General features: G+C 39.3%; 1 protein-coding gene across 4 annotated transcripts in view; it reads right to left on the bottom strand.

Moving 5' to 3' along the window:
* VTI1A (vesicle transport through interaction with t-SNAREs 1A) overlaps window positions 1-18,379 on the bottom strand; it is a 274,468-nt gene that overhangs the window by 2,565 nt on the left and 253,524 nt on the right. For all 4 annotated transcript variants that reach the window (XM_062607900.1, XM_062607898.1, XM_062607901.1 and 1 more), the window contains one exon: window positions 1-1,238. This exon is cut by the window's left edge and continues 2,565 nt beyond it. Coding sequence is in view for 2 of the 4 variants with exons in the window: in XM_062607898.1 (XP_062463882.1) it covers window positions 1,145-1,238 (94 nt within the window). In the remaining 2 variants the exon portion in view is untranslated. The remainder of the gene's footprint in view (window positions 1,239-18,379) is intronic.

Genomic DNA, 18,379 nt, shown 5'->3' with positions numbered 1-18,379 from the left:
GAAATCATTTTGCCACATCAACAGAAATAGACCTTTTCTGGAGTGATAAGCTTAATTATAAGCCAAATCACCTAGGCCTGTCTATAGGAGAAGCATAGCCAATAGGAAAAGAGAAACAGCTCATTTACACACAGGTAGATGAAACTATGATATATTATATCAGCTAAAGGCATGTATAAATTAACATTTTTACAGTTTCTGTTTAAAAAGGGGAGTATCACATTAGAATTGAATACAATGAAAGTATCTCCAACATGCAGTCGCAACATAGTCAGGCCAATATTAAAAATCTCGATTTTCATTTAATGCACTATAATCATGTATTTGTTGCTGAACTATTACTTTGCATCTCTTTTCAATCAGCGATGGACAGATAAGTATCCTTATAAATCTTCAATAAGGGCCTAGTGTGTATGCTTATATATCAATACTGGAAGATTTAAAAGAGATTCAATAGATGGGCTGTGGTCACAACTACATTCTGGGTACGTGATGCATTATTATGTTCTTGATGAAAGTGGAGTTGTTTTGAAAACGCAGAAAAGAAAGCCTATTAAAGAAAAAAAGTTAAACAGAGTTCTGGATCCACATCAGATATTAAACATCACCCTAAGGTTGCTCTCTTTTTAAAACTAACTACTGTTCTTAACCATGTTACATCTATTATGGTAATTCATGATTGGGAGTTAGTCACAGGAGACAGGTTCACTTTCTACATCATTTGGTCTCTGCTTTACTTATATTCTATATCACAGAAGGTCAGATACTGCTTGATATTCATACACCCCATGTAGCACAAGAAAAGTGCAAAGACCCTCTTCTCTGACTTAACTTACAGGGTAATTGTCTGGGGTAGAATTCAACACATGGTAAGTATTTTTAAATCAGAGCAAGCCTTCACCCCAACAAATATTATACTTCTGAAACACTCAGATAAAGACAAAATTGTAGGAAAAAATAATCAACATCGCATGCCACCAACTATGCCATCCATAATACAAAATATTTTACACCCCTTGCACCTGAGTTGAAGAGTGGAAAAGAGAAGGAGACTCTGTCAGTGCAAGAGAATGATTCATGTGACCACTTCGTCTTAATTATTCAGAACAAGCAGTTTGTTGCTGTTTAGTGAAGAACAAAGATATCAGCGTCCCCTGACAGAAAGAAAAATAGCCATCATGGTGGTGAAGATGATGATGACTGCCAGAACCACGATCAAAATCCGGTTTTGGATGATCCTGAAAAATAGTAGAAGAGAGAAAAAAAAAGGTGAATGAAACCCACAAATAAATCAAAATAGCAGAACATATATATGTATATATATATATACACATATTTATGTGTAAAAATCATAAAAAGACTCACACAGATAAGTATCTCGGAGAAAAGACATATTCCCACAAGTTTAGGATTTTTGATACCATTTTGCGTATATTAATTGTTTTTCACTTCTTTCAAAATCCAGTGCTTTCAAACACTTCTTTATGCAGCTATTAAATCCAACTTTTGCATCCAGGAAAGAATTAGACTTTTCTTAATTACTTGTATACATATTAGGATAACTGAAATACAGAATGCTACAATTTATTATCCTTTTAAGAACATATGAAATAATTAGTCTTCAGTCTATGCAGTCCAAGCAGGGTGGTTTGTAATAATAAATACCATTGTATTTTTTAAAGCCGTTCTGAAATCTTCACAGCTTTTTTAATCTGAACAGAAGCAGTTTATTAATTTTCAAGGGATTTTACTATTAAGGTACCAGATTTCAAGGAAACACATGTCAATGAGATACTTACTTGTACTAAAATACCAAGGGAAAAGTATAAAAGATAGTTTTGAAGAAAAGGATGATATAAAGAAGCAAGTGTCAAACTGTGAAGCTTATGTTGTAAAAGCATCGCCTGTCTCTGTAGCATACCTTTACTTATGGTAATAGGCAAATGTTACATTTTCTATGTAGCATAAAAAAAAAAAGAAGGAAATTAGTAGTAATAAAAGGATGCCAGAAGTAGAAAGTCCTAATATTGTTCGAGCATTTGATGGGAGAAATCCCTGCTTCTAAACTCACACACCACATCACTTCAGATTTTGCCTGAATTAATAGGTCAATTAAAATGAATAAAAAATTCAGCAAATGGTAGAATTTGAGGCATTTTACGGGAGGATTTGGATTGTAAGAATTCAGAGTTTCTTATCCCATTCTCACAGAGGAGGAAAAATATTTTCACAGGCTTCATGAAATAGGAACTTTAGCAAAATGTATTTCTACATCAAGCATATCATTGGAATTGGAGACGTACCACAGAAAAACCCCAACAACCAAATGTAACACAAGCACCCTAAGTTACATTTTTTCTTGTGCTTCTGCAAACCAAACCAAACCAAAGCCTTCACCAAGCGGACAATGGTAAGAGGAGGTAAAACTGTGTTTTGTGAAACATCAAACTAAGTACAAGGCTCCAACTTGAAGACAGGGAATGTAATGTGTTAAACTGAGCATATTTCACGCAGTGAAAGAGAGGAGAAACTCTAGAGAGCAGAGGGGAGTTTTCCTTGGTAAATGTTTTTCATTTGGATGCGGGTGGATATACATATAAATTATATTGGAAAGAGTAAAGAAAAATGCAGTTTTAACCAACTCCAGCTCTCTCCTTACTTACCCCCCACCTAAAGAAAAAGCAGTAAATGGATGGATGAAAACTGTCACATCAGATGGACACCGTCCCCTGTGACACTCTAAAAGGACTAGCTCTCTATCCTCCTGACAGGTTACAAAATGATCACATTTGCTGACACGTCTTCCGCAAAACTGCTTTAGTGTTTGTGTCCACTTTCCTAGCAGGAGATGAATGGGCTGCTTTGTCCTCATTTATCACTTAAAGCTGAACTAAGATCTGTCTCGTTTATTTTTCCCTTCCTCACTAGAAAGGCTCAACCACAGCATTAATTCTTTTGCGATGACAGCTAATTCAAACTTAACAGGCAATATTTACTCTGCCAAAAGGATGAGGAGGAGGGAGGGATGTTTCTCACTCCTTTTTCTCCCCTAAAAAAAAAAGAAGTGTAGCAGGCTAACAAAATAAAGCTAATTAAGGGCTTTTGGTTCTTGTTGGTTTGCACTTCAGTTTAACACCTGAACTTACAAGCTTCTCTTTTGTGGCGGGGTGTGACATTCTCTGCCAAACACCTGATAACAAACGATTTGCCCAGGCAAATGCATGAAAACCAGAACATATATTTACTCACTCACTCCCATCACTCCTGAAAAGACACTCAGCAAAATTGAAACTCAGCAGTGAAATAGATTAAAAGCATGAAAACTCTTAAAACATTCAGCCTTAAGTAATACACAGTGCAGCTGGCTTGACAACCATTTTATTTGTGGGATGTGGGCCCCAAGGCATCCATAATGCTAATTTACAAAGGATTAACTGTGAGTGAAACTCGCTTAATCTAACACATAGTTAGGCAAAGGCATACATAACACACTGAGTGTTTAAATCAGCTCCTCCTATCTCCGGCCCACTGAAAAAGGGTTTCATCGTCTGAGACTGAAAATTAGAGAAAAATTAAAAAAGCATCGACTCCTCCAAATATTTTATTTTTAATACTCTGGCAGCACAATCCTGACCGCAAGATTATTTAAGCAGTGTCCCTAAAAAATCCTTGTGAGAAGCACATCGAGCAAGGCATGCCGCCACCTGTACCTGCTAATTGAAGGCTCACTTACGGTGTGAATCTAGGAAATACATATCAAAGTTCAATTTCCAGGAATCTGAATTAGCCTGCACAGTGCAGCAAAAGAATATCATATTAAAAGGAACAAATTAATCATGAAATAGGATGGATGTTATCAACAGACTCCTACGCTGGAGCATTATATACTTTTAATATTCAAGCCCACAGTTAAAGATTAATTTTATGTCTTTAAAAAAAGAATAACATTGAGTTTTACTGTTTTACTTTCAAGTGAGCAAGCAAAATTAAAGTAACTGCAAACTGCAGAAGGATGAGGCTAGGAGGAGAATGACAGAGCTGTTTGGTAGCAGCAGGACGGTCTTGAGGGGGGCTTAGCAAGCGATGAGTGTTGAAGTCTGAGTCTGGGAGTTGCTGCACAGACAGAGAACACAAGTTCTGGGTGTCAGCATATTTCAGATCTCAAAGTCAACAGGCAAGGGCAACCCTTCAGAGCAAAGAAAGAATCAAGAGGAAAGGGGACTTTGAGTGATCCAAGACAGTCAAGCCAGCTCACAGTGGTAGAACAATGGTTGGCATTGGCAGGACCCATCTGTAGAGAAGCCTACAGTACTGTCACAGACAGACACTGCCAGTGGGTATTGCTCTAGGCAAAGCATCAAGAAACTGAAGTGGGGGAGGGAGTGATAATACCAAAGGAGAAGAAAATGGGGCCTAACATTCACTACAAAAAATCCCAAAGGCTAACATGCTCACAAGAAGCAGATGATAATCTTTTATCTCTACTACACCTTAAATTCAACGAAATATGGTGAATGAGGAAGCCCAGATTCTGCTTTGAAAATGCAAAGCATGTTTACAGGGTAAATAATTTAAGAAAGAATATATACTTGAAAGGAGATACCCATTGAAACATCCATGGCTAAAATGCCTGAAGGCAAAAACTTGTGCATTTGCATGCTGCATTTTATTAAGTTAGCACACTGTAGCTTTAAAAGAATGCATGGCCAAATTAAGAGGAATGTGTGACTGAAACATCAAGGATTCCTCAAGTTTACATTATGAATCATAGTGCTGTTGATATGAGATGAATTAACCATTTAGCTGATGCAGCGTAGGCACTGAACTCACACCAAGTTCTGTTGCAGCCTGGCGCTCTGGAGCTCGTTAACAGCCAGTGTCTACTGTTCCTTTCATACTTGAAACTCTAGGAGCACAAGGGCTCATTCTGCTTTGAGTTAGAAGAGATGAAAATCTGTGCTTTTAAACCAAGTTCCATCTAGTTTATCATGGACAGCAGCCCAAAACATTTGGGTGCAAAACCACATAGAAACAGTAACTAAAGCAGATGCGAGGGTAATGTTAACTGACGCGTTGGAAGAGCACGCTGGGCTAACAACACAGAAAGCTCATCCCACTCCTGATGAGTTTCCTTCTGTTCCTCCCTTCTAAATGCCTGACCCTCTCTCCTGGCTTCTGGTTGCAGTGCCTAACCTCTGACCATTGGTTGCGCTGGAGGCTCCCTCCAGCTAGTGCCAGCTTTGCGAGATGAAGAATGACACTCAGCTTTTGGGGGTCACCGCTTTGTTGCACACAGCGACCACTGCTTTGCAGAAGTCCCATATCCTGTACCAAACACTGATGTCCCTGGCGAATCAGTTCACCCCACTTCCACCATGGCCAAAATTGTGCTGCTTTTCCACGTTTCAAAACCCCAAATGATCGGCTCCTCTCCATAGCTTCACGCACACATGCACACAATGGGTCTAACTCTGTGACATGTTTAGATCTGCTCCATATAAACACAAAGCAGTTCCCAAATAAGCTTTTGCAAACCTTACATTAAGGATGCCAACCGTGTTTAAACCTTTTTACAAAACTGCATTCATTAGCAGGGGAGTGCACGACATCTATATGGGTTCAGCCTGATGTCTTGCACATGTCTTAGTGCCTGATTGACCAGCATTGAATAATGATGCCTTGCCATTAAGCACTGATGGTACAATAACAATTGTCATGAAAATTAGCAATCTCGGTAACATGTTAACAAAACACAGGATATAAACGAAACCAGTGCAGACTGTGGGTGCATAAAGAGTTTTGTGTCCTTTACTTGAAATAATGAAGACTACAAATAGAATACTGCAAAAATTTCTTACAGAAGCTCAACTCTGACACTGATCCAAATAAAAAAAATACAAATGGCTTGGGGGATCAGTTAGCACACATTCATTACAACACAAGGCTTTATTCTTAAAGCAAGCATCTTGAAAAATAGTGTCCTCAAGAACATAGACTGATTGATGGCGGAGCACTGTCCAACAGTGCTTCACTGTAATACATGTATTTAAGATTTACCTAGAGGTCATTCCTATCAGTTTACTGGGCAGAAAGGCTGGTTCTCTGTATACAAGGCTACATTTTAAATGGCCACTTTGAATACATGGCTATTGCATTTTTGGGTGCCCCATTATTTGTGATGGGCATTAGTTGCTAACTTGCAGGAAAACAGGTGCATGCAGATCAGTGGTAAGTGATTTTTAAGTGCCCAATATTCATGTGCAAATCAGCAGATTCAAACAAACACAAAGTGTAGGTCTAGTCACTTAGGGAAATACATACTGGGCAAAACTAAGTGTGAATTTAAACTAATACAGCTATACTCAGATACCTTCTGGACAGACACCATTATTACTATATATAATGACATCCTTGTTACAATATACCAGGAGCTTTCAAAAGGGAGCACTAGACCCCACACAGGGGAATAAAATGTTATGATTGGTAAAGCAAAGCCTTAGATACATAATGATAAATCTCTAAGTTCAGGGTATCTGGGGGCTGTTCAAGTAACTATTCATCTTTCCCATCTTTAGGTTTAAGAATGCTTTTTTTTAAATAAAAGCAACTGAAAAGGACCAGACAGGCTGTGGCAAAACATAAAGACATGGCAACCTACTGAAATAAAAGAGTAAGAGAGCCCTGCCTCGCAGAACTACAGCTGGTTGGAAGTATCTGACTTGAGATATTTTTCATCATTAACAACTGAAATTAGCAAACAAATTCCAGTGCAAATATCTGCACAAGCTGCATACGACTCCTTGGCCCTCTTCTAGCTGACCTTGGGAAAAGTGAAGAATTTGGAGAATACTCAAGGTTTTTTTCCTCTCCCCTGCCCCAAACTCTGAAAATACGTCCAAGTTCTTTGTGTTCTCATGCCAGAAGAACTGATTACATTGCAATGGACATTGTATATTTAAAGGTGAAAAGGCTTTGGGGGGTGGTGGAGAGGGGATGGGACCCCCCCCCAGCTACTTCACGCCAAAAAGACCATGCTGCATGGGTTCCAACTCCGGTCTGGAGATAGGCCATTCCCAGAAGGAGCCTATTTCATATTCTCTGAATCCCTTCCCAAATGAGCCTTTTCTTCCCCTGGGGACAGGGGCTCTAGTTTCTTATGTGTAAGAGCTTGGAAAAAACCATTAAAAATTGCTGAAAACCGAGCAGATAATGAAATTAAAGCCTCAGAAGTGGAAGAATGGAGACTAAAAACGGTGGCAGTTTTCTAGCTGACTAGCAGGGGTTTTGTGAAAGAGGCAGGCCATACAAGGTGCCTAAGATGTTGTTAGGGCTGGGAGCTGTGCAGCGCTATGTCCTCTAGGTTTGGAGTTCAGTCTTAAGGACTAGGGCTGTCTACTTGTAATAACACGGATACCAATCTCTAGTTATAACATTACACTGAAACCACATCAATGTGTTCCCACCTGGGCCTTGAATGAAAAAGAATGAGTCATGTAATAACAGGTGCAGGGAGGTAGTCACACTATTCAGCTTTAAACATCTAAATTATATCTAGCTAATCTCTCTCAGCTCGCTGTGTATATAAGTTAGAGTCCTGCTCTGAACTGCCTTCTCTTTTTCCTGGCCATATATGCATCCCAGGAGAACTAGTCATTTAAGTTAGCTGGCTAGGTTAGGTGCCTACAGATTAAGGCAAAATCATACAGGAAACATGTTCTCATACTGTAAAGTGTCTGTAAATTTTATCAGAAATATTGAGATGAATATTGAGAAATATGAGAGATGAAACCAGTTAAACAGAAGATGTTCATCATTACATTAGCCAGTAAATACCTTAATTCATCATCCCCCTTTAATAGATCCCGTATTTGCAGATAAAATTATGAACATAATCAAATATACTTCTGCTTTCACAGTTTTTTTGGAGGAGTGAGAGATAGGAGAGACATTCCTCTCTGGGATGAATGCCTCCTGAAACACAGTGGGCTTCCTTGGCTCAAGGAACTATGTTTTTTACCTGGCTGTGTCATCTTCTGACAATCTTACTATTAAGTTTAAAATTTAAAATTATTTTTATGATATCTGTTAATTAAAATACCTATTGATGCATCTAATACCTAACTGAAATCTTGCAATGCATTCCGAATATAACAAAAGCGTATGAGCAGCGTTGGAGTACAGTGTTATTTGGTAGCCGTCAGGATTATCACAGCTTGCAGGAGTCCTGTCTCAAGCAGATGGCTGTCTCAGGAGGTGCAAATAGTACCCAGGTGGTCACTGGCGTATAGGGACAATGAGGGGGGAACTGAGTGGCCTAGGACAGACAGATATCCATGGGAATGACTGGAAGACAAGTGTATGCAGACTTTAGCAGGCAAACTGTGAGAACAGGGAAATCCTGAAAGAGGACCTCATGGCCATAGGACCTAAGATAAAGAAACAAAAGGGAAGGGCTCTGTGCATCTCCTACTAGCTCAGATTTTATTAATTGCTTATTTTCAAACCACATGGGAAGGTATTTCTGAAGGATAAAAAGTATCCTTTTTCTGATGAGAGACCCTGACAGGGAATATTTCTCTGCACAGTTGTGATGCAACTCCAGCTTTCTCCTGTCTCCATGCCCACTCCTTCCATGGAGGGAACCAACTAGGTTATTACTGTCATTAGGAAGAACAGCGGGTGGCTTCCGGGGCTACCAACCATAACTGGAGGAGGATTAATTCATTTCATGCAAAGCAGAGGCAACACCAGATCTCTCTGGCAAGTCTAAATGAAGATCACATGTGCAGTGGCAACTGCAAGTGGAAGGATTCAAGGTTGTATTAATCTCCAGCCAGCCTTTCTCAGGGTACTGAAGTATCAAGAAGAACAAATCACACATTTAGTCACCTGAGCATGACTAAGAACCATAGGCCTTAGCAAACATTACGAGCGCTTTAGAAAGAGCTTCGAGGGAGGGTGGATAGCCCAGCTGTCAGTGTAATGGCATTCTTTAGCACATCAGTTGCACTGAGCCCTGGTCCCCAAACAGTTAATAGGAAAAAAAAAAGCCCCAACTCCAACCCTCTTGTCAGCACTCAAAGCTAAAGCAATGATTTCTCCAGCAGAAGAAATGTATGCATAAAATGCTATAAAATGACAAGAACATACATGATCACACATTGGCTTTTATGATATATATAGTTAACTTTGCATTCTGTGCAATTTAAAGAAAACAAAAATGGCTAAAGTCTGCGTTTTATCAACTTGCATAATTATTAGAACCCACTAAAATATATATCTTAAATAGGTCAAAGAAAGTAACATCTTTTGCCCAGCCTCACTTTAATGAATGACTTATCTATAGCTTTTAGGTGTGATGAAGTTGGAGACTGGACACAAATACTTTGCTTGTGTTATTTTCTCCTTATCACACCATATTTGACTGGGCGTCTTTTTGTATGGCAAGTTTTCTACAATTGTCTTAACAATCTTGACCTCTTTTGTAAAAACCCGAAGGCATCTGCAGCAATTGTTCCTGAAGACATGCTATCCAAAATGTTACCAACTCATGGCACTTCTGGAATGATAGAATAGATTTTTTTTTTTTGTATATATTCCTTTTTTTTTTTTTTTTTCTCAAATGCTATAAAAGAAAGGAAAACAATCATGGCTAAGGCCATTTGTGAGATGGCATTAAAAGAGCCTACTCTGAGACAGATAAAAATAATGAGAATCTTTCTGTCAAGAAGGATTTAGAAAATATCACTAGCATTATTAAAATTTAATTTTTTACTGTGCTTTTTGGTTCCCCCTTTTCCAGTGATAATGAGCAGGACTGCACACCTCCACAATGCTAGTACTTGTTTTGAGCAATAAATTCAGCCTTCCAGTCTGAAGACATTTCAGACAACAATTTTGACTGCTATAGGCTTATTTTTCAACCTTCGCTGTGCTTTGAGTCTTCCGATAAAAACCAGTTCATAAGCTAATTTTCCACAAGGCCAGTGGAACAAATAAAAATCAATTTTTGCCCAACTGGTTCAGAGAAAACCTGGGAACAGTGAAGACAGAACAGTGAAAACTAAAAAGAATCGATGTATTCACAAATGGTTTACCTGATCGAGAACTATCAAATTAGTTGACAGGAGATACTTGCCACTATTATTTTCTTTTCAGCATGTTACAGTATTTCTATTATGGGAGCAGAAATGCCTCTACTTTGTTATGACCTCAGATACCTTGGTTTAATAACCACATCGAGCCTCCATGCATTCTGTAAAACTACAGGGCACAGAGTCAAAGTGCAAGAGCACTTGAAGATCCAGCAACCGGAGGGACCAGCAAGCCCAGCCTGGCTTAGGGTGGGTGTAAGTCTTCATGATCTCATGGAAGGAGGGAAGATTCCTCTTTCAGTGAGCACAGGGAGACATTCATGACCTCAGGCCAACCTTGTCAAGAGGAATTCAGTCCATCAAGAGAGGAAAACAGTTGTAAAACACTGCCCAGACTTCCCTCCCCATCAAAACCCCAAATGTTCAGGAGCACGCTGAAGACTAAGCAGTTTACTATCTCTTGGAGAGCAGAATACACATTTCTCCAAAGATGGAAATCCCATTTGTAGACTTCAAAACTATCAAATCTCAAGGTGTGACTCGGGACACGGGCTTTAATATTGAGGCCCAATCCATTTCATCATCTTCTCCACTAACTACTGGGCACTGGTTTTTAAACCGCGAGGCTGAGAAGCGATTGGATAGGTGCTTATGCCTGTCTGTCTGCAGCCAGAAAAATATGTCTGGAAAATTGACTGAAGAACAGAATCTGCTTTTTAATACAAATTAACCACCATTCCCGTGGAAATAAAACAAATTTATAATTAACAAGCTTAAATATTAAGGAAGGTATTTTTAAGTAGCTGTAATCTTCACCCTAGTGTGTAGCATTTTATACACTCCTTCATTTTTATGAGTTGGCATTAAAATGTGACTCATTTTAACAGAAAATAAAAGGATTAAGTATGTTACTCTGAAGTGAAGCTGCCTATTACCTATTTAAAAATATTATAACGCACCATGGAGACATCATTTCTAGGGCCAAACAAAACATTACTCAATGAAGAAATAGCATGAAATATAAAATATTCAGCTGAGGAAGGGTATTTGGAGTTAAGGAGTTTCATTGCCAATAAACAGCATCATAGTAAATAGTGTGCATGTAGAAAAAAAGTATACTTGTCCTTCACTATTTGAGATGTAACACCTTAGTATGAGAAACTAACAAAGATACTCCTTGTCCACAAAGCACATACAGAGAGAAACTAAAACCCACCACAGATTTTGATTCTGAATCTCTTACCACTGATGCTAATTTCCTTATGATATCTGCCTGATTTAGAGCTAATCTTCTGTAAATTAACTCCTAATGCTGTCTGAAATAATCCTCTTAATGCTGGTCTGTCTTGAGTACTTTATATCAAATACCATGAAATACACAGCCATACACAAGGCATATAGCATTTGTAGTGCTGTTGGCTGCTCTCAGATATTTGTTGTGCCATGAAGATGCGAGCATGGCGCAGAGCCGCTCGGCCCCGGGGCAGCTTTGGGACAGCACAGGGTCCCGATGCTCTGCTTGTCCTCTTCCAAGGGGACAGCACACCAGGCCACCAGGGAGAAGAGAGGCCCTTCTCCTAATAAAATGGTGCAGGGAGGGGAGGCGCAGCTCCTCGCTCCAAACCTCCCACCTCCAGCAGCACATGATAATGAGAAAAAGTAAACCGCTCAGGCTTTGAGATTTCCGGATGACAAGATCTCTGTTAAACAGCACTAATTATCAGCTGGAAGCCTAATCTGATAACTGGTTTGAAAAGACAGAGACAGACAATTTTGTTTCTTCAGACGGGAAAGCTATTTTTAAGGGTGTTGCTTCAGCATGGGCTGGCTTAATTATTATTGTCAGTGTGCTAACTCTGTATTCAAAAAGATATTTTTTTCACTAAATCCGCCAGAATAATTTTCTCCCCCAACGTTAATTTAATGATACAGCCGAAACCCTAATTGATATTGGTGAGCAATGCAATTCCAACATATTATTTTCTCGGTTTTTGGAACATAAATGGCAGGCACAACTTGGACTGAATGGACCTCTTTATGTTTTAACAGGCAGTTTATTGGCCCAGACTCTAACGTATAACAAGCACAATTGCAAAAGCAATACATTTTTAATTGAAAAATTCATGTATTTTTACTACAAAAATGACTCAAATAACAAGTAACTTTGTCAGGTAAAGGGCTTTTAAAACAATTGTTTTATATGGAATGTTGTTTAGCAATTACATTCTCACCATAGCAAGCACTTATAGGAGGCTATTAAAAGAAAAAAATGCGTATTGTTTAAATCATACTTTATTGGAGCTTGCTTTTTTTTTACTATATTAAAGAACAGATAAAGCACAGTGATCAGTGAGCCGTATGTGTCCAACAGCCCTTCAAGAGCCTTGTGGAAATGTATAAAACAAGCAGTGATACAATCCTTTGCCAAACACCGTCATAAATTTTTTATTTGGCAGCTAACATTCTCACTAGTTTTCTTGGCAGCAATTGGGACCTTTAGCAAGAAAGGTGCAGGAGAAAAATACCTTGTTTAGAGATGTTTTCAACACTTTCTGGGATTTTTCAGAACTTCTGCCTGCAGCACATTTTACAACCACAGTCTCCAGTCACCTGATGAGTAGGTGGTGGTTTTAAACTTTTTTTTCATCTAATATAGACAGCCTACTACCTCCCTCTGGCCTTCAGCCTAGGATGTGAGAGCACGGAGGGGGGGCTGTATGCGTTCCACTGAGATACAAGTGGTTGCTCTTCTCTGTCTAGACAAAAAAACTCGAAAATAATATCAGAATGTACCTTTCATAGCTCCTGATACTATCTGTATCTTATTCCCGGATGACAGAGATAAATGAAAGGCAAACATGTGCTGATTGCTTTTGCATTTTTCTTGGGAGATCTCTGCAGAAAAGCTGGTCACAGGTGCAGCTACCCTGGTCAGCCTGAGAAACGGAATAGCGAAATACATTTCTGTACCCAGACCCGCTCTTGCAGGGTTTGTTTTGTTTTGTTTTTAGAAAGAAAGGATATACTGAACTTGACATCTGATGCACAGCCTTCCTCCGTGCACCCAGATATGTTGGTGCACCGTATGTGTGAAAATATGGCGCCAGCAGTACTGCGGTTTGGGCTATACAGGGCAGAATTACATAGCGAGCTCCCACCGATGCACTTCTGGAGCAGATGTTTTGTGTTTTGGTATTTCATTGCTTCAGAATATAAATAAGAAGAACCTATTTTACATCTCAGCAACTTCCTCCAAAACTTTCACAACAATAAGTCCTTCACATGGACATAAAGGAAAGAGTTTGTCTTAAATAGATGTAGACCAGGAAAAGCACCTTTTCCTTATTTGCCTCGAATTAGGAAGGTTGGAATTTAGGTTTAGACAGCATAAATTGCTTTAAACACAGTCTTAATTAAAGTAATGATGTTACACTTATGAACACAAACTAATAGGCTTCCCCACGGCTTGTGTTCCAATTTTGCCTCTCGTGTTTACCAGGGGCATCATCCCCCCCAGGAACTTTACAGAGCACACACAGACATCTAGTGGTAGGTGAATACACTGCAAGCCTGTCACTGCATCTGGCACAGCTCGACTGGGGACACAGAAATTATGCAAGGTATCTCTGCTACAGCTATATGGATGGACAATCAAACCGGGAGAGAACTGCTCCCCTTGATGGCATCGCAGGCAATCAAGATGTTTTCTTGGCAACTCTGGCTCCCCAGATTTCCCTAGTCATTGTCTCTTTTCAGTTCAGAGCTTGTTTTGCCTTTCTTTTGATTACCTTTAAATTTCTCTCTCCTTGTTACTATCTAATTCTACTTAGAAACTGAAGAGCTTAATTACGTAATGCTGTTGGAAAGGTTCTCTGAGCGCGGCTGCACGCAAGGAAGTCTATTGGAAAGGGAACATTGCGATTTTACAGACAACAAAATACGCACACGATGAAAAAGCACGCGGTCAATAATAAATTTAAATTACTGCTGGAGGAATCTGACTTGCTCTACAGCTCGCCTCAATGGAAAGATGCCTAAAACTTCAGTGAGGTTTGAGTCCTACATCTGCAAAGGAGATCAAGAGCCACAGTTTTGCACAGCGCAGTAAGAACTTAGTGCCTTGATTCTGCTCTGTTACACCATTTTAAATCAAGTGGTGCTCAGTGGTGTCATAACCCTGCGCATCTGTGTCAGACCCTGTGTTGCAAAGGCAGACTCGATGCCAAGAATGCAAAACAGATGTTGCTTTCCTAATGTTTTCTTGTTGTCATTCAAGTTGTTTTTGTGGGGCTCTGTTTTCATTTTGGTGAGTGAAACAGGTCGACGGGACTTTGCAGAGGGCGGACTGAAGGAAGGCTTCTGCACCTTCCTTTTTATTTTGCGTGCATGTGTGAATATGCATAGACTTTGAGTAACAACTGGCAAAAATCTTTCTTTTTTTAAGCTTCATTTGAGCTATGCTCTGTTCCCTTGGGGCAACGTGAAAGGTAGCTATTTGCGGATGGGAAAAAGGGCTTTTGTGAACAGCAAAACTGCATCACCAAACAGCATAAGAAAATGATTTTTTGAAGTTATTTTTTTACTACTATTTTAAGAGGAAACAGGGATAAATATATCTTTTTTTTTTTGCATGTTGGCTCATTAGCAAATTTAGCAATAAACACTTTGTAATTAAGTCCACTCGTTTACTGCTGTCCAGAAGTTTCTCAATGCTCTTTCCACAGAAGGTTTTGGAAAACATAGAACTAAGAAACAGTGAAGGCAAATCCCAACAGCTTGCTCAAGAAAACCTAGCCGAGGCTTAAACTTACTTCTGAACACTGAAACTTGAGATGCCGTATCAAATAAGCAGCTCTTTTTCCCTGAAGAGGAGAAACTGGGTGTAGCTAACCTAGTGCATAATAGGTTTATTCTCATTCACAAAACAGGAATCACTTTATGGCCCCAAAGTAAAACTAGCACAGAAGTATACTGGCAGATTTGCTGCAGATGTGTGTTGTGACACGTATGCAGGGAATCTGCTATTAATCACATGCTAAGATTTTAATATTATGTAGGGTAATGCAGGCAATCATTATGGGGAAGGTTCTGGATTCATAAAAGCCTAACCCACAAATGGGTCTTTTAAATTTAATCCATTTGAGCTCACTCTCATACTGCACCAGTTGAATTCCATGATACACAGCCCCCTCCCGGCTCCCCATTACATACATTTATTTCAGTATCTATTGTGATTTCCCCCATTACATATGTTTATTTCAATATCTATTGTGTGTTTCTTTTTGTGTTTGTGCTCCGCTCCCTTTCCTCTGACACATGACAGTTGTTGTGGAAAGTGTAGCTTTTCAATTCTCCCGTTTACTGGACTATGACAAGAATGTTCTTGTTAGAGGGGCCTGTTTGCAAGACCCCTGGACACGTACCCAGCACAGGAAACAGTCTGGCTCAAACACTGGAAAAGCAATCCTTCACCTGAATCCTTCAGAATTTGTGTCCAAACACAACTAGAACCTATGTATCCGTACCCGGGCTAAGATTACTATGGACAATTATACCGTGGAAATGCATTATTCTGACAAAGCAATCAATCACGTTATTTCTCACAATTTCAGTTCACCCCTAAAATTTTCCTTACCTCCAAAGCCAGCTGGATATTATATTACCAAAGCTGTTGAAAGGGTGTAACACTAACCATGAAGCCAAAGGCCACTAAAACTATGCAATGCATAAATTTTTATTGTTTGCTCAGCATTGAAATCTCATTAGGGCTCATAACTCATCGGCGCACTGCAAACATTTGCATCTGCTGATCATGAGAACTTAGATGGAATGCACACCTTTGGCTAATTTACTTGTTATGTTTTTAGATGAGACCATTTGTGTTGCTTTCTATTTTCTTTTCCTTTTTTTATGCAGTTGTGAGTTAAATGTCCACTTTTTAAACTAAATACATTAAAAACGTTCCTTTGCAGTTTCTCAAGGTTGTTCTGTTGCTGGCAATGTTCATGATCATCATTTTACAAAAGCTTCACTTGACTTAGTATTCAGGTTAATCATTGTTTGAAAACTGTGCCCCATAGAGCATTTAGCTTCATTCATCCTCTCTGCTTTATGCAGTCACATTTTAATTACATTAAAATTTGTCCTCCAATTAGCTTTCATTAAAGTTTATAGATTACAGCAAAAATCTCCACTGAGTTGTGCTTCAAAACTGTGCCTAAAGTTTAAAATGAAATAACTGTGCAAATGAAGTGATTATGAAGATTATTACTATGCAAAAAACATCAGTCGCTTCTTGGTTTACTTAAACGTTTAACTCTGTAATTTATTTTGCTGACTTCAATGCCTCTGTGTTCTCCAGAGTAGTCATCATAATAATACCTTACAGTTACAGGATACCTTTCATTCCTAAGGATCCTTAGGGGCCTGATTCTGCACTCTTTATGAACATCAGTAGTCCTGTTTTGGAAGTCTCTGAAACTATCTGAGCAAGTGTTACTCACTGTATGTGAACCAGAACCCAACTACAGGTTAAATCTTGATTTCAGATACACACATAGCATTACTGTTGATTCACAGAGGTCAGAATGCACACCAGATATGAACATTATGCAAAAAAATCCTTTCACCTACGTCTGCATGAGATGTAGCAGCTGTTTAATGGTGCCTGGTTACAAACTCACCTCTTTAAATGAGGGTGTGAAGACAGATAGTCCTCCCCTATCCATTTAAAACTGCAGAGAAAACTGAGAATGCAATTATACAAAGAGGAAACAACTCTGCAGGACACTGGGGTTGGGGAGGCATCTCTCCTGTCACTCAAGTCTTCAGAAGTGACGCTGCCAAGTCAGATGCCCAGTTGCTAATGCCTTCTGCACATGCAAATTTACTATGTGCTGAAGGCAGCATAAAGTTTACAGTTTGCCAAGCATATCCTACAACCAAAGCGGACGTTTACTCTGGAGCAATCTCTTGGTGGAACACATGGGATTCCACGTGGGAGCAGAGCTGCACAGAAATGGATCTGTTTGCAGGAAATTCTCTTCCAATAGCAAGAGCTATAAATATATACATATAATTAATTAAAAAAAGAGATACGCAGCCAACATCTTAAAACTAAAAATAGAGATGCTTGGGTTACAAAACCAGGGACCTGTCTTTGCTCTAGCAACATATTCCTGATAGGAGGAACACAGCTGAAGACAAATACTTTACTACAAATGCAATGTAGTTTATGAACATGAGAGAACAACTGCAGCAAAATGCAGGACTGCAAAAGGCAGTCTTTCCTATTTTTCATGCACTAATTTCTTGAACAATCACTAGTAAATCTTCACACCATTGAAGTAAATACCCAGTATTCCTACTTAGCAGAGGGCAAAACTAAAGTTCAAGGGTGTCAAAGGCTAGAGGGCAGTTTATAGTTTCAGTGTTCTGACTGCAAGCCCTGTACTCAAGCCAAGACCATGTTTCCAAGATGCAAAGCATCCAGCAGCAATACTAATTTTAGGAGTCATGCTCAGGTCTATCCCTTCCTCCCCCTACTCCCACCTCCTTTTGGTGTTCATTTCTGCCATCATGTTGCAGCATGCCAACCTCAGTTGTGCTGATTCAACAGCTTGTGGTCCGTGTGATGAATCAGATCAAGCAACTGATCCAGGATAAAAAAAGAAAAAGGAAAGTATGGGAGAGGAGAGCTGTTTTGCACTGGATCAGTTCAATTTCAAGGCATTGACTGGAGAACAGAAGTGCCCATGAAAAGAAGAGAGCAGCTGGATGCAGCACAGAGGCAGGAGTGAGTAGCTCTGGGAGCAGAAGATCCTGTTGTTCATGGTTTTGTACCACAGAACTGAGGTCCAAACCACTCAGAAATAATCCCATCTTCATGTCTTAATTCTGTAACTCTCCTGCCTTTTACCTTCATTTGCCTGTTTATTCTGGGGAAGAGCATAGCTACTCTGTCCTACCTTTGCACAATAAATTTGTACAAGGCAATTCAGAAACTGGAAGTATTTCACTTTCTGCAATTAAGATCTGGAACTCCAAGTTCGCCTTCTCAATTACACTGACTACATTGCAGAAATACTGCTCCATTTCCTCAGTAGAATTGTCATGTTTCATAAAATACAGACAAACTAGTCATGCTTTATGTCAAGAGTGCATTTACAAATAGTTTATAAAGGATTTAGATGATTAAACATATATTGAGACAGTTAATCAAATTTAAGAGGCTATTTTAGAGTTCTACAGATCAAGCAGTTATTTATAAACCTTGTTATTGCTTT

Source organism: Pezoporus occidentalis, unplaced genomic scaffold (assembly GCF_034315485.1).
Source record: "Pezoporus occidentalis ecotype Australia unplaced genomic scaffold, CSIRO_AGI_Poc_V1 ctg127, whole genome shotgun sequence".
NCBI classification, from domain to species: domain Eukaryota; kingdom Metazoa; phylum Chordata; class Aves; order Psittaciformes; family Psittacidae; genus Pezoporus; species Pezoporus occidentalis.
Note: the sequence above shows the minus strand (reverse complement) of the source record. Positions and strands in the feature narration are given on the sequence as shown.